Source organism: Callithrix jacchus, chromosome 4 (assembly GCF_049354715.1).
Source record: "Callithrix jacchus isolate 240 chromosome 4, calJac240_pri, whole genome shotgun sequence".
NCBI lineage: Eukaryota > Metazoa > Chordata > Mammalia > Primates > Cebidae > Callithrix > Callithrix jacchus.
The window spans coordinates 102,932,904-102,949,737 of NC_133505.1; the positions used below are offsets into that span (position 1 = coordinate 102,932,904).

Consider the following 16,834-nt stretch of genomic DNA (forward strand, 5'->3'; position numbering starts at 1 on the left):
CATGTGGGGCTTGGAGGGGATGGGAGGGGTGCCTGGCGAGCTGCGGTTCCTCCAGGGAATCCACCTGCTTCCTTGCTGACTTAGGCTGGCAGTGGGGCAGAGGCAGCCATATTTCCTGCTCCCCTGCAAAGGAATTTCCCTCCAGGGGCTCCCCCAGGCCTGTGTGAGGGGGTGAGAAGTGCTTCCTGTTAGTGGACTCCTCCTTTGAGCCAGGGCTCCCTGGAGACAGAGCTGGCTGCCTAGGTACTGGAAGTCATCTCTACTCTGACGATACTGCTGCAGAGGGTCCCGAGATGCTGGAACCTGCAGGCTGCCCCTCATCACCATGGGACTGTTGGTCAGCACAGGGAAGCCGTGGCCAAGACTCTGCCTCTCCAAGCGTGGGCTCTGTGTTACTTCCCCCTCTCTTTCAGGGATACAAATATGGGTCTCTTTGCATAATCCCATATTTCTTGGAGGATTTGTTCATTTTTTAAATTAAATTTTTTTTTTTTTTACATTTGGCTGACTGAATTAGCTCAGAAACCAGCCTTTAAGCTCTGAAATTCTTTCCTCTCGTTGGTCTGTTCTACTGTTACAATGTGCAATTGTTATTATGAAATTCTGATATTGTTTTTCAGCTCTATCAGATCAGTTTGGTTCTTTCTTATAATGGCCATTTAATCTTTCAGCTGTTGTATCATTTTATTGTAATCTTTGGCTTCCTTGGATTGGGTTTCAACTTTCTCCTGAATCTCAATGATCTTCATTCTTATCCATATTCTGAATTATCTGTTTGTCATTTCAGCCATTTCAGTCTGGTTAAGAACCCTTGCTAGGACTAGTGCAGCTGTTTGGAGGAAAAAAGACACTCTGGCTTTTTGAGTTGCTGGAGTTTTTGTACTAGTTATTTCTAATCTGTGTGTGCTGATGTTCCTTTAATGGTGTAATTTGAGCACATTCAGTTGACTTCTTTTCTGCATGTTTTCAAAGGGCTGAGGCTTTGCGTAGGATCTTTATTTGCAGCTGATTTCTTGTCCTTATTTTTACAGGGGTGGGGGTTATATTAGCAAAGTACTTTTGCTGTTGAAGTTTGGGCTGTAATCCAGTAAATGGCACTTAAGCATAATGGTGGGTTCTTGCTCAACCACATTGCTTCTCTGTATTTCTCTCAATTTCAGCTGCGCTCCCTCTCAGTGCTCTGAAATTGTAGTCTCTTCTCTTACTCAATTTTTGGCTGCAGATCTTGGATTGGCAGTCCCAAGGTACACACTGCAGCTCTGGGGTGAGCTTAGGTTGTGTGTGTGTCCTTTCTAGCTTGGAGGAAGCAGGGGAAGGGACTTTAGCAATGGCTGTGGCAGAGGGCCTTTCACTTGTCTCTTGGAGCTCCACCCCAGAAAAATACAGAGCTGCTACCAGTTGGTGTAATTGGCCCATGGTTGGGCAGCCGTGTTATGGGCCCCAGCTGGGGGCCTTGCTTGGTGACAATCAGGAAGCACAGGACGCTCATGGGTGAGCTAGACTGGCCTCTTCTCTTTAAGATGGCTGCGGCTTACTGGAGGTGTAGGTAAAGCACTCAGAGTTTTTGTTCCTTCCTTAGTCCCAGAGCAGCAAGGGAAGTACATTGTAGTGGCAGTGGCAGAGGGGTTTTCAGTTTTCACTGGAAGCTCCACCCCAGAGAATCACAGAGCTGTTGCTAATGGGAATGTTTAGTCAGAGGTTGTGGTGACTACACTAGTGGCCCTGCTTGGTAAAGTGCAGGAGGTGAAGGGCTTATGAGAAGGAGAGACTGGGCTCCTCTCCTTATGGTGGCTTCAGTGCTAGGAGTGCAGGTGAAGCCCTCAGGTTCTTTGTTCCTTCCTCAGTGCAAGGGCAGCAAGGGCAGAACCAGTGCAGTGGCAGTGGCAGAGAGACTGTTGGTTGCCTCTGGGAGCTCCTCCCCAGGGAAACACAGCCAACAGTAGTGGGAATGCTCAGCCAGGGATGGGGTGGCTGTATTTCGAGCTGGAGGGTCCTTCTTGGTGAAGAGTAGAGAGTGGGGGCTTACAGAGAAGACACATTGGGTTTCTCTCCCTATGGTGGCTGCAGTGTGCTGAGGATGCTAGCATAGCAACCAGGCCTTTTGCTCCTTCCCCATTGCAGTAAGGGTGGTACCATTGCAGTAGCAGGGGGGCTCTGAGTTGTCTCTGGTATTTCCTCCCCAAAGCAACACAGAGCTGCCACCAACTGAAGTGTTCAGGCCAGGGCAGGGCGGTTGTGCTAGGAGCCCAGATCAAGAGACCCTGCCCATTGAGGTGTAGTAAGGTGGGGACCCGTGTGGAAAACTGGCTGTTTTTCTGTAAGGCAGCTGCATTGTGCTGGGAGTCTGCCCTAGTGCCTAATCACTGTGTTCCTTCCCAAGCCCGAGTACTACAGGAACGAGGGCTTCAGAGCAGCAAAATGGGAACCTGCCTGTTACCTCCGGGAGATATCTTCCAAGGAAGTGCAGAGCTGCTCCTGCCTAGAGCCCCAGCAGAAAGTGGCCAGGGTTACAAATATAGAGGCCACGCCTAGTGTGGAGTAGCGGGGGCGGGGATACAAAGAAAAGAGGCCTCTTTTCCGGGTAAGGCCCCTGCAGCTGTGCGGGGGATCTGTGATAGTCCCTAATGGCTATGCTCCCTCCCCAGCCTGAGAGCAGCAAGAGCAAGGGCAGTCAAGCAGCAGAAATGGCGGCCTGCCTGCACCCCAGACAGTGAAGAGTTGCACAGGCTCGAGACCTCAGGCAGGGCTTCGGTGGCCGCAGTAGAGTCCCAGGCGAGTGGGCCATGTCTGGCGAAGTGCAGTGGGGGAGAAGCGTGCACTCCACCTGCTGCTCAGCCCTGTGGATTTGCCCCGGTCCTGGGGAGGGGTGGCCTGTGCGGGAGCCTGACCTCTCTTGTTGCCAGAGCTGCAGCTGCTGGTGTCCAGGTACCTGGAGATCCATCGCTCCTGGGACCCAGGGTTGCAAAAGTCCATGGAGGAAGTGTGGCTCCCCAGGGACTCTCACTGTTTCCCAGCAATGGGAAGCTTCTTCTGGCTCCGTGTCTCTCCCAGGTGGGCAGTTGTCCTGTTTCACTCTTCTCACTTCTGTGTGGGTTGTGTTGCTTCCTTGATGAATGTGTCCACTTGGATAATCCCGTTGAAGAGCTAATGTTTACTCACCACTCTTTTCTCTCTGAGAGCAATGCTCGCTAGCTGCTTCTAGTCAGCCATCTTGGCTGGAATCCCGGCTTTGAATTTCATTTTGGGAAATGATTTGATTTCGCACATGCGTGTATGTGTGTGAGAGCGAGGGTAGAGGGTATGAGTACGTGGACGCATGTGAGTACAAGTAACCATTTCACTTGTTGGCATTTAACAGTGTCTGCTGCTACTCCCAGTTTCTCTTATCTTCCACCACAATGCCCCTTAGACTCTGATAGGTTATGCACAAAGAGTGCCTCCTTTGTAATACCTATGTTATAAAGTCTCTGGAGAAAACTTTATTATTTGCATTTTGCAGGTATGGAAACTAAAGTACAATATGTTTAAATAATTTGCCCAGGGACTGCCAGATATTAAGTAGAAGAGCTGATTTTCACTCATCTGTCTCCCTCAGTACCAAGTTGTGCTTTTTTCACTTAAGCTGTGGGCTCTGCTGGATTCATATGCAGTTCCTTCAGTCTCGTAAGCTGCTTGTAAGATGAACATTTACTGACTTGTGCACTGATTGTTCAGGTGGGGAAAGCGGAATAAAGTTGGAGCAGTTGGCGCTTAACTGTTTTCTGGGTACTGTTCAAAGTGCTGAAGTTAGGGTATTTAACAAGACATAAGCTGAGCCCTATGGAGCATGTAATATAGATATCACACTGGAAGTAATTTTTTCCCTATACTCAGTATTTTTTGTTAGCTTTTGCTGCATAACAAAATAACCCAAAACTTAGAGGCTGAATTGTTCTGGTCTGCCAGCTCCGCTGATCTATACTGGATTTACTTTAGCATCAGTGGTTAATCAAAGGGTTGATTGGAGGCTGGATGATCTAAATTGGTTTTGTTGACATAGCTGATGATTGGTAGGCTGTTGGTTGGGGTGGTAAGGGAAGCTGGGCCATGTATTTAGACTAGTCTAGGCATTTTCCCGTGGCAACTAAATCCTGCAAACATAGAGGCAAGCCTCAATGCACAGGTGCTTTTCAAGCTTCTGTTTGGGTTTTGTTTGCTAATGTCCCTGCTGCTGGCCAAGCAAGTCACATGACCAACTCCAAAATCATTAGAATTATTTTAAGAGAGTGTACAAAAGGGCATAGATGCAAGTAGGGGAAGAATTTGTTGCCATTTTTGCAACCTTCTCCTGTCAAGAACTATCAATATTCTGAGATTTTTACCCTACTTGCAAGCTAACTAGTTAGGCTATCACTTTGTTATAGATGCTGGTAGAAAACGTAAGACTCCTGAATCAGAAACAAAGGACAGTTTATTCTTATAATGGTGTTAGTAATTGAGTCTCATCATTTTTGTACCTCTTTTCAAGCCCCAATTCCCACAGGATGACATGAAGAGGGCCAGCTTGTATTACTGCACACAGAGTGAGTTGTGTTATGGGAGAATGTCACTGAGCTTATGGAACCAGAGTCTTTTATAATGAGTAGCAAACATGTCTACCCTTTGCTCTGGAGAGAGACATTATTATTATGGACGGTAAGCATGCTCCCCTTTGCTCTGCATAGAGACACTGTATCTTCCAGGATTGTAAGCAAATCTACCCTTTGCTTTGGAGGGACATACTACTCTATTTTCCAAGGCTGTTTGCCATCGCAACATTTTTGAAAAGAGAGTTCAGAACAAAAAACAGTCATCTTTCACAATATATGCCAAAATGCAAGAAACTCATGGAGAATTGTCTCCCAATAGTCACATGCCCTAATCTTGAATATTTGTTTTCCTTGTGTCTTACACTCTATCAAACTGAAGCATCTGGAAGGAGTATCCTGTGTTAGTAATTTGTGTCTCTCACAATACTTATAATGTTGTCTCATATTTTATAAGTGCTCAATAAATATTTATTAAGTGAATGAAGAACTGTTTTCTAATTGTTTATAGTTCCATTTATATTTCAATTCTTAATGTCCTAAAAATAAAAGTATACAAATTATTTTTTCCTTTTAGTGTGTTATGTTCAAGTTAGTTAAATACTTCGGTATAAACTAGATTTTTCTGCTCTGTACTCCGATATCTGGCAGTTTATTTTGAAGCTCAGGTAATTGTTCTGATTCAGAGAAGGTGGGACTGCAAGAATAAGAAGTAAGAAGGCTGAAGCTTTGATGGAAATTTTTCCTTTATATTGGTCTGTGAGTTAATATCAGCTTTTCTTGGTTAAAATGTGATTAATGAATAGTTGTGCACAAAGTGATGTGACTTCCTGTGATCATCACCATTTTAAAAGAAAGTGAAAAAACACATTTTTCAACCAAATGATAATACTTTTAAAAAAAATAATTAAAATGTTAGGCTTAATTTAAGCAGTATGAGCACAGCATAGCATTAGCCAGACACTATAAGAGTCAGACCAGGACTTTCATCGAAGTGCACAATTGTGTAAAGAAGAAAGAGATGAGCTTACAAGTCAGATCTGAGTTTGAATCCAGCAGCGGGGACCTAATCTCTGTACTGTTCACCGTTGTTTCCCACACTGCCTGGCAAATAGTAAGCACTATTTTAATAAATGTTTGTTGGGTTACTTATCTTCACTATTCTATGAACATAGCCAAGTCCTGTTACTTCTATGAACCGATGTTTTTTCATCTGTAAATTGATCATCATCAAGCATAGTTCTCTGGATGGGTTGATAAAGAGACTTAATGAGATATGATATATAAAGCTCCAAGTACAGTATCTGACACTTTCAATAAATGTGAGCTATTTCACTTCTTAGGCTAACTTGAAATTCCTGGTCATGTTTTGCCTTGGTATTTCTGTGAAGAAGGCCAGTTAGTCGTTAGGTTCAGCTGCTGCAGGTTCACTCACTTTTTGATGAGTCAGAATAACCTTTTAATTTCATCCTTTCCAATCTTTTTATTTTCTGACTCTGTCACCACCTTCTTCTTGCTTAGAATATTCCAGTAGCCATTTAATTTTTCTCCCCCTCTGGCTGTTTTTTTCCGAACCATTGTGCAGATGACTCTGTGACTAACTTTAATTCCTGCTGAGGTGTTCCCAAGCCCATCAGTTCCTGCCTATCAGGCTCTGGGAGTGGCTTCATGCTGTCTCATCATCATTCATCTTCCCCTTTGTTCCCTTGTTTGTTTATCCAACGTTGAAGCCACACTGTTCTCCAAATACATTCTCTTCCACCTCAGGGCCTTTGTACTTCTCAGTTTTGCTAGTAACCATTATTTTCACTGGTAACTTTCTGTTCAGCTCAGTCTACCCTGTTCATCTTCCAAGGTTTCTCACAACCAACAAATAAGAGTCTCTCATAAAGCCCTATCCTGGCCACCCTCTGCCACTGTCTTAAATTCATATGTAAGGTTCCCCTTTTCTGAAATCTTAATACTTTCAGCTTGTCATCTTCAAGGAATTAAAGATTATGTACTGTGTGTGACAGCCCCCTAACCAGTAACATCTCAGAGAGACAGTGACTAGCCAAACACTAGTCAAGTGCATCAAAGTGCTGATGAACATCATTGAGTGAGGAAGTATTGAAACAGAGATAGCAAGAGAAATTAGGGGCCTTGATAGGCGGGGACAAGTCAGCCTCTTTTTCCTGCTTCCTGGGAAGCCCCTCTGACAGTGGGAACACATAAGTTACAGGGCACAGCGTGGGCAGCCCTGGGCTGCAGGCCCCTCTGTAGGTTCTGGAAGCTGTTGTTTAGCATTTGCTATCTCCAGCTTAAATCTCCATGAACGCCTACATTTTCTGGCCAGGGAAGCAGATGCCTTGACTGTCTAACATAGCTTCTTATATGTGTTGGTAAAGTGATTCAAATATGACATTTTGGAAAATTAAATATTTGAGCATCTTTTTCTGTTAGAGGCTGGGCATGCTTCTGCCTATATAATTTTTAGAATTGAGAAAAGGGCATAAATCCCATGATTAAAAAAAATCTGTTTCATATATTTTATAATCCTACTTTCTAGTAGCTATTTGATTAAGATGACATAAAAGACTATAAGTGAGAATAATATTTAATTAGAAATAAATAGGTTTTTAAAAATTCAATAAGTATTTGTTACATACCTACCATTTTCTAGACACTGAATGAATTTGTGGTCTGGAAGGAGTTAGAGACAAATGACCAAATGACTGCAATATAAAGTAATTGGTATACAGGGTTTTAGAGTGGTATTTTGGGCTTGAACCTTATTTTTATCTCTTTTCTTCTCTTCAGCATTCTCAATCAATAACAAGAATGATAATAACTAATAAGTATTTAATAATCATTTAGCACTTATTCTTCTCAGGCAGTTATTCTAGATGTTTTATGTGTATCAACTTATTTAATCGTCCACAGAAACTTATAAGATAGGTATTATTATTGTCATCTCTATTTCAAAAATAAAGAACAGGAGGCCCAAATTCTAATAATTCACATAAGGGGCATGAAAATTGGTTAAGTAAGAGCTGATGATGGCCTGAAGTAAGCAAGGAGCAGATGGCTGGAGAGAAGAGGCAATGTTCGAGGAGTGGATTGGGAGGCAGGTAAACAGGATGTTATGATGGATGCCAAGGAGGAGGAAAGACGAGTAAGTGTGGTTGAGGGTCAGGGAGCATGGGAGCAAAGAGATGTTCATGCTGACCAAAGGCTTGATGTCTGGAGAATGTTGGGAAAAGAGCAGGCACAAGGCATTTGGAAGAAAGCTGTACCATTGAGCATACAAATGAGGAAGGCTGTGTGTATGAACATGTCTATCCTCCTTGAGGCTGGACCCAGTGTCTTTTCCTTCTCTGATGTTTGTACCCTAGAACCCACAGTTCCTGGCCCACACAGACCATCTTCATTCTCTCTGTTGCTCTCTGATTGGAATAGTTTCTTGCTGTCTCATGTGGGTGGGCCCTCCCAAACCCCTCTTCAAAATTTATCCCCTAAAACACCCACATATGTATGCATAGGTTAAGACATTAGTTTGTTTTATTTCATGAGAAAGTGTCCTATGAAGACTTGAAGGTGGCCAGGCATGTGGCTTATACCTGTAATCCCAGCAGTTTGGAAGGCCCAATGGGGAGAATTGCCTGAGCCCGGGAGTTTGAGACCAGCCAGCACAGCAGAGTGAGACCCTGTCTCTATAAAAGAAAAATTAGCTGGGTGTGGTAGCATGCACCTGCAATCTGTTTCTTGAGAGGCTTAAGCAGGAGGATCACTTGAGCCCAGGTCGAGGCTGCAGTGAGCCATGATTACACCATTGCACAGGAGTGCACAAAATATACAAACAAACAACCATACAAACAAAAAAAAAAATGTAGAATAAATCTTCCTGCTTAAGCCTCTCAAGCAGCTGACCCTGCAAAATTGGTTGGATACAACCAACCAACCATACAAACTGTAAAAAACATACAAACCAACCAACCAACCAACCATAAACGGCTTGACGGGAATAAGCACTGCTGCTGACTTTAAAATATGTAAATGGAATCAATGTTGCATTCACGTTGTTTCCTATTTGGTTGCTTTGTTGACTCTTCATTACCATTTCTGCTTCTCAGAAATCACATTTAGTGACATGTGGTGTTTATTACATAAAGATAAATGGTAGCATAACATTGACAATTATTTTGCTTCCTGCCCCCAAGACTGTAGCCTTCTGCCTTATTCCTAGCCTGTTCCTCAACCTCCACTGAGTCTGTAAACCTCCAGTATACTTCCAGTAAATTATCTTTTGCTTAAATATTCTTTGTAAACTGTCGAATACTATATGAATATTAAAAGACTTTAGTAGTCGGTTTCAGTCTTTAATTAAGTCATCTATGTTACAGCTTTCTTCTGGGTACATACTAAGCAGTCCCTGGGCTTGATGCTGTAATTAGAATCTGCTTATTTGATCTGCAGGAATATTGTCACATTCTGATTAAAACAGTTCTCAAAAATTAAATTTTAACTTGGAACAACCTACACTAAATCTCTTTTTCAGAAAAAAAGATTAATAAAAATAATGGTAAAATGACCTCAAGTTCTTTAGTACATATAGTGATTATTTTTAGTGTAGCTTTTTGATGATTACTGTAAGCATGTAAATATATACTACTGTCCTAAATAGCAAAGCATTACTCTGCAGTTATCTAATTGGTGCATGAATGTCACTAAAATTAAATCTCATGGTGTTCAATATTTTCTTTAGTCAATTTTACACTGGCCTGCCCTGTGATTAGTTACTTTGCTTGAGGCCAAGCAAGCACTACTGAGTCTTGTGATAAGTGGGAGTTTATGCTGAAAAGAACAGCATTGCTAATTCTTGCATATTTGCATACTGTCATATTCTTTTCATTCTCTGGCATCTGTATTTCACATATTAATCACAGAGGCATCAGAGTATCATTCTTATGGTATTTGAATTATGCATTATATGGTAAGCTGATCATTATTTTCCATCAAATGAATACTTTTGGCTTACACTTAATTTTATAAATTCTGTTTGTAGAAATCATTAAGAACTAGAACAATGTTAGTTAGAAATTGGAGAATACAGCTAGTAGATGAGGTTTTATTACCTTTGAAGATATTATGAAGATCCTAAGAAGAAAAAAAAAATTAAGGAGGCTTCTAATGGGTGGATTAACAAGGCTTGGGAAAGTAATACAAATGCATGCTGCTTTCAAAAAGTATTTTTTTCTGGGGCATGGTTACTCATGCCAGTAATCTCAACACTTTAGGAGGCTGAGGCTGGAGGATCATTTGAGTTCACGAGTTGGAGACCTGTGCAACATAGGGACATCCCATCTCTACAAAAAAAAAACAAAACTAGAAAATTAGCTGGGCATGGTCATGTGCACCTGTACTCCTAGCTCCTTGGGAGGCTAAGGTGGGAGGATTATTTGACCCTGGGAAGTTGAGGCTTCAGTGAGCTATGATTGTGTCACAGTACTCCAGCCTGATTGACAGAGTAAGACTGTCTCAAAAAAAAAAAAAGAGCTAATTTCCATTTTCATTTGAATTTTGATGGGAAAACAGCAAGATAATAATTTATTTGCAGATTGTACTCATCTGTTTTCACCATATTTGATGGGATTTTGAAGTTAACAATTCCTGACAATATAAAAAGATAAAAATCCAGGTATTAGGATTATTTTTCCGTGCAATTTTCTTTTTCTGATGATAACTTTATTTTTCTCTGTGAAGCTATAAGATGACTTGCCTCTAACATTTTTATTTTAAATGTTTTTCAAACATTTGAGTTTTAATTTTTTAGATTTTAGTTAGTATTGATATTTTATTTAATATTTTTATTACAGTAGCCATTGGTACTTCCTGAATGAATGTGCTTCTTTATTATAGTTTTTAATGTGGTAAGAACAAATAAACCACATGTACATAATTCACCATTATCTAAATTTCATAGATATTTACTGAGCATCTGCTACATGCAAAGAAGTTTGTGCTGAATGTTGCAAGGGCTTCTAAAACATCTCCACTACAGCTTCTGCATAGAGATGATTATTGACACTTCAGGAATAGAGACTGTACATGTGGAGGGAAAGAGAGCAGGAAAAGAATGTCTGTGATCAGAGCCTAAAGGACGCCCTTACTTGGGTGGAGGAAAAAGAATGCAAAGATGGCTAACGGGACAAAGAAGGAAAAGTCAAAGATCAAAACATAAGCAAGGTGTACATTTTAATCAAAGCCAGAAAAGGAAAGGGTTTCATGAGGTTGACATATTCTGCAGACGACTGAGGGGGATTCAGAAAAATTCAAGAAGGTGGTTTCCTTAGAGAGTTCAGAAAGGAAGGCAAACTTTAAAGGTGTTATATGGAAAACTATTGATTGATGTTACTCAAAGTGTGGTCCATGGATAAGTGCCAGTCTGCAAAATGCCTGTTAACTGTCCATGGTGATGAGCTACACAGTGTAAATGAGCTGCATCGTGACACACTGGGTCAGTTCAATAGTCATTTTTTCACAGGAAGTCTTTCTTGAGGAAGCATGTAGTAAGTTTATTTGTATGCTGGTTAGGATTTCTGATCTTGTCCCAGATGTTTAAGGAGTAGTTTATAGACAGATTACTTTAAGGAGACCTGATAGAAATAATATACAGTATAGACAAACATGATTTCATTTTTAGACAACATTCATGCTTTCATTGTGAGGTAATAAATATGATTATAATTTCTATTGAAAATACTTCTGCCATTTTCTAGATATCAAATAAAACTTGCAAGAATGGGTTTCTTTCTAATAATTCTGTCACTATTACTTTGAGATACATTTTAATTTTTATTCTAATCACTAGAAAACATTTTCTAAAAAATATTGGACATAATTTCCAAAATGTGGAACAACCAAGATGTCCCTCAGTAGGTGAATATGTAAACTATGGTATGTTCATAAAATGGAATATCTGTAATAAAAAGAAATGAGCTATATAGTTATGAAAATGCATGAGGGAAACTTGAATTTATATTACAAAGTGAATCAAGCCAGTCTAAAAAGACTATTCTATGAATCCAACTCTATGACATTCTGGAAAGGCAAAACTATGAAGACAATAAAAGGTCAGTGGTTGGCAGAGACTTGAGAGAAGGAGGGATAACGGATGGAGCACAAGGTATATTTAAGGCAGTGAAATCATTCTGTATGATACTGTAATCATGGATACAGGTAATCATACATTTATAAAAACCCATAGTATGTACAACACCAGGAATGAACCCTACTGTAAACTATGGATTTGGTGGATAATGATGTGTAAATGTTGGTTCGGCAGTTTTATCATACTGGTGGGGCAAGTTGATGGAGTAGGTTGTGCTTGTAGGGGGAAGGAACTATGTGGAACTCTATACTTTCTCCTCAGTTTTACTGGTGAACCTAAAACTGGTCTAAAACATACAGTTTATTAATTAAATATTTAAATCAAAGAAAAAATATTGTAGGTCCTTTACAACTGTCTCATAATTGTTTTATTGTTTTTAAGAAATGTGACCTTTCAGTGAAGGGTTTTTGTTTGTTGTTTTGAGACAGGGTCTTTGTCACTCAGACTGAAGTGCAGTGGCACAATTATGCTCACCGTCGCCGCAGTCTCCCAGACTCAAGTGATCCTCACACCTCACCCTCATGGGTAGCTGGGTGGGACCACAGGTGTGTGCCACCACACTTGGCTATTTTTTTCACTTTTTGTAGAGACAGGGTCTCCCTGTATTGCCCAATACTGAACTATTAAGTTGTAAAAACAAAATGTATTCCTTTGAAGAACAGACAACAGTCATGTTCTGTCAGGTCTTAGTGTCAAAGGTGCGTCATTCTAAGATAACAAAAGTAGATATTTTTAGATGGAGAGTAGCATTCTGAAGATTATCTGACTGGCTCTTTTGTTAAAGGTTATTGACATTCATCTGGACATATGAATATGCCTAAGCAGGGTGTTATACTGATGCTGTTACAAAAGAGAAAAATTGGACACTAATTGAGTGTGAGTTCTTCAAGAAAACATAACAAAGAGAAATAGATGATAGATAGGTAGGTAGGTGGGTAGGTAGGTTAGATTACTGTAAAGAATTGGCTTACATGATTATGCAAGCTGAGAGGTCATTGAATCTACAGTTGGTACGTTGGAAACCCAAGAGAGCTGGTGGTATACTTCTAGTCAAAGTCTGAAGGCCTAAACTACGAGAGATACTGGTGTAAGTGTCTGAGTAAAAGTCTAAAGGTAGGATAAGAACAATGTCCCAGCTCAAAGACAGCCAGGCAGAGAGAAGGAATTCTTTTTTCAGTTAGCCTTTTATTCTATGGCCAATTGGATGAAGCCTGCCCACATTAGAGAAGGCAATTTACTTTACTCATTCTACCAGTTCTTTGACTTGCTTCTGGGAATCCCTAGCTGATGAATAATTTTACTTTAAAATATTTCAAGAAAAAAGCATAATTTAAAAATATAAATAATACAGCTTAAGAGCGAAAGCAAATATATTTCGAACTCAATGAAGACCCCATATTTTTATTTATTTATTATTTTTTACACTTTTAGGATCAGAGTATATATGCATGTTTGTTATATAGGTAAATTGTGTGTCACAGGAGTTTGGAGTATAGATTATTTCATTACTCAGATCATAAGCATAGCATGCAATAGGCAGTTTCTTTATCTTCAGCCTCCTCCCACCCTACACCCTCAAGTAGGCCCCACTGTCTATTGTTCCCTTCTTTATGTTCATGTGTACTCAGTGTTTAGTTCCTACTGGTAAATGAAATCGTGCAGTATTTGGTTTTCTGTTCCTGCGTAAGTTTACTACAGTAGTGACATCCAGCTTCATCCATGTTTCTGCAAAGGACATGATCTCTTTCATTTTTATGGTTACGTGAAAAAGAGTAGTACATATTCCATTGTGAATATGTACTACATTTCCTTTATTTAGTCTACCATTGATGAGCATTTAGGTTGATTTCATGTCTTTGCTATCATGAATAGTGCTGCATTGAACATGCATGTGTCTTTATGGTAGAATGAATATTCTTATATTCCTTTGGATATGTACCCAGTAATAAGATTGTGGGTCAAATGTTAGTTCTAAGTTCTTTGAGAAATCGACACAGGTCTTTCCACAATGGCTAAACTAATTTACATTCCCACAGCAATGTATAAGCAATCCCTTTTCTCTGCAACCTTGCTGACACCTGTTATTTTCTGACTTTTTAATTACAGCCATTCTGACTGCCATAAGGTGGTACTTCATTATGGTTTTGATTTCCATTTCTCAAATGATTAATGATGATGAGCATTTTTTCATATGCTTGTTGTATGTCTTCTTTTGAAAAGTGTCTGTTCATGTCCTTATCCCCTTTTTAATGGAGTTTATTGTTTTTGGCTTGTTAATTTGTTTGAGTTCCCTATAGATTCTGGATAGTAGACCTTTGTTGGATATATAGTTTATAAAAATTTTCTCCCATTCTGTATAGTGTCTGTTTACTCTGTTGATAGTTTCTTTTGCTCTCCAGAAACTATTTAATTTAATTAGGTCTTGTTTGTCAATTTTTGGTTTTGTTGCAATTGCTTTCAGCACCTTTGTCATGAAAATGTTTGCCAGGGCCCATGTCCAAAATAATATTTCCTAGATTATCTTCCAGGGTTTTTATAGTTTTAGGTTTTGCATTTAAGTCTTTAATCCACTTGAGTTTAGTTTTTGTATATGGTATAAGGAAGGGGGTCTAGTTTCACTGTTCTGCATATGGCTAGCCAGTTATCTCAGCACCATTTATTGAATAGGGAGTCATTTTCCCATTGCTTTTTTTTTTGTTGACTTTATCAAAGATCAGATGGTTGTAGATGTGTGGCTTTATATATCTGGGTTCTGTATTCTGTTCCATTGGTCTATGTGTCTGTTTTTGTATCAGTATAATGCTGTTTTGGTTACTGTAGCCTTGTAGTATATTTTAAAGTTATTTAATGTGAGGCCTCAAACTTTGTTCTTTTTTGTTTGGCTATTCAGGCTCTCTTTTGGTTCCATATGAATTTTAAAATAGTTTTTTCTAATTCTGTGAAGAATATCATTGGTTGACCCAGCAATCCCATTACTGGATATATATCCAAAAGACTATAAATCGTTCTACTATAAGGACACATGCACACGAATGTTCATTGCAGCACTGTTTACAATAGCAGAGACCTGGAACCAACCCAAATGCCCATCGATGATAGACTGGATTGGGAAAATGTGGCACATATACACCATGGAATATTATGCAGCAATCAAAAATGATGAGTTCCTGTCGTTTGTAGGGACATGGATGAATCTGGAGAACATCATTCTCAGCAAACTGACACAAGAACAGAAAATGAAATACCGCATATTCTCACTCATAGGCGGGTGATGAAAAATGAGAACACATGGACACAGGGAAGGGAGTACTAAACACTGGGGCCTATTGGGGGGAATAGGGGAGGGACAGCGGTGGGGGAGCTGGGGAGGGATATCCTGGGGAAAAATGACAAATGTGGGTGAAGGGGAGAAAGGCAACAAAACACACTGCCATGTGTGTACCTATGCAACTATCTTGCATGTTCTGCACCTGTACCCCAAAACCTAAAATGCAATTAAAAAAAAAATATCATTGGTTGTTTGATAGGAATAGAACTGAATTTAATTTGCTTTAGGAAGTATTACCATTTAACAGTATTGATTCTTCCTATTTATGAGTATAGAATGTTTTTCTATTTGTGTTGTCTCTGATTTCTTTGGGCAGTGTTTTGTGAATCTTGTAGAGGTCTTTTACCTCCCTGGTTAGTTGTATTCCTAGGTATTTTATTCTTTTTATTGCGATTTTGAATGCAGCTGAGTTCTTTATTTGGCTTTCAGCTTGGATGTTGTTGGTGTATAGAATTGCTACTGATTTTTGTACACTGATTTTGTATTCTGAAACTTTGCTGAGGTTATCAGATGTAGGCACTTCTTGGCAGAGACTGTGTGGGGTTTTCTAAGTATAGAATCACATCATCTGCAAACAGGGATAGTTTAATTCCTCTCTTCCTATTTGGATGCCTTTTCTTTCTTTCTGTTTCCTGATTGCTCTGGCTAGGACTTCCAGTACTATGTTGAATAGAAGTGGTGAGAGTGGCCATTCTTATCTTGTTCCTGTTCTCAAGGGGAATGCTTCCAGCTTTTGCCCATTTAGTATGTTTTCTGAGGCTCTGTTGTAGATGGCTGTTATTATTTTGAGGTATGTTCCTTCAGTGCCTACTTTTGTTTGTTTTTTTAACATGAAGGGATATCTAATTTCATCAGAAGTCTTTTATGCATCTATTAGGAAAATCTTAAGGTTTTTGGTTTTAGTTTTGTTTATGTGATGAGTCACAATAATTGGTTTGCATGTGGTGAACCAACCTTGCTTCCCAAGGATAAAGCCCATTTGATTGTGATGCATTCACTTTTTGATGTGCTGCTGGATTAATTTGTTAGTATTTTGTTGTGTATTTTTGAGACTGTGTTCATCAAGGATATTGGCCTGAAGTTTTCTCTCTCTCATCTCCCCACCCTGCTTTTTTTTTTGTTGTTGTTGTTGTTGTTATGGCTCTGCCAGGTTTTGGTATCAGGATGATGCTGTTCTCATAGAGTGGTTTAGGGGGAGTCCATCCTCCTCAATTTTTTGAATAGTTTCAGTGGGAATGGTATCATCACTTTGTGTACACCTGGTAGTATTTGGCTGTGAATCTGTCTGGTTCTGGGCTTTTTCTGCTTGGTAGGTTTTTTATTACTGATTTAAATTTGAAACTCATTTTTCATCTGTTAGGATTTCAATTTCTTCCTGGTTCAGTCTTAGAAGATTGTAAGTTTCCAGGAATTCATTAATTTCTTCTAGGTTTTCTAGTTTTTGTGCCTAGAGGTGTTCATAATAGTCTCTGAAGGTATTTTGCATATCTGCGGAATCAGTGGTAATGTCCCCTTTGTCATTTCTATTTGTTTTTATTTGGATCTTCTCTCTTTTTTCCTTTATTACTCTAGCTAGTGGTCTCTTATTTATTCTTTCAAAAAGCAAACTTCTGGATTTGTTGAACTCTTGTACTTTTTTTGCATCTCTGATTTTGATTATTTCTTGTCTTCTGCTAGCTTTATGGGTTGTTTGCTGCTCTTTTTCTATTTCTTCTAGGTGTAATGTTAGGCTGTTAATTTGAGATATTTCTAAATTTTTTATTTGGGCATTTAGCACTATAAACATTCTTC

General features: G+C 39.6%; 1 protein-coding gene across 33 annotated transcripts in view; it reads left to right on the forward strand.

Moving 5' to 3' along the window:
• KLHL32 (kelch like family member 32) overlaps window positions 1-16,834 on the forward strand; it is a 204,830-nt gene that overhangs the window by 63,691 nt on the left and 124,305 nt on the right. For 3 of the 33 annotated variants that reach the window (XM_078369850.1, XM_078369838.1, XM_078369836.1), the window contains one exon: window positions 4,508-4,674. The exons of the other annotated variants lie outside the window; for them this stretch is intronic. Coding sequence is in view for 2 of the 3 variants with exons in the window: in XM_078369838.1 (XP_078225964.1) it covers window positions 4,597-4,674 (78 nt within the window). In the remaining variant the exon portion in view is untranslated. The remainder of the gene's footprint in view (window positions 1-4,507; window positions 4,675-16,834) is intronic. 33 annotated transcript variants of the gene reach the window in all.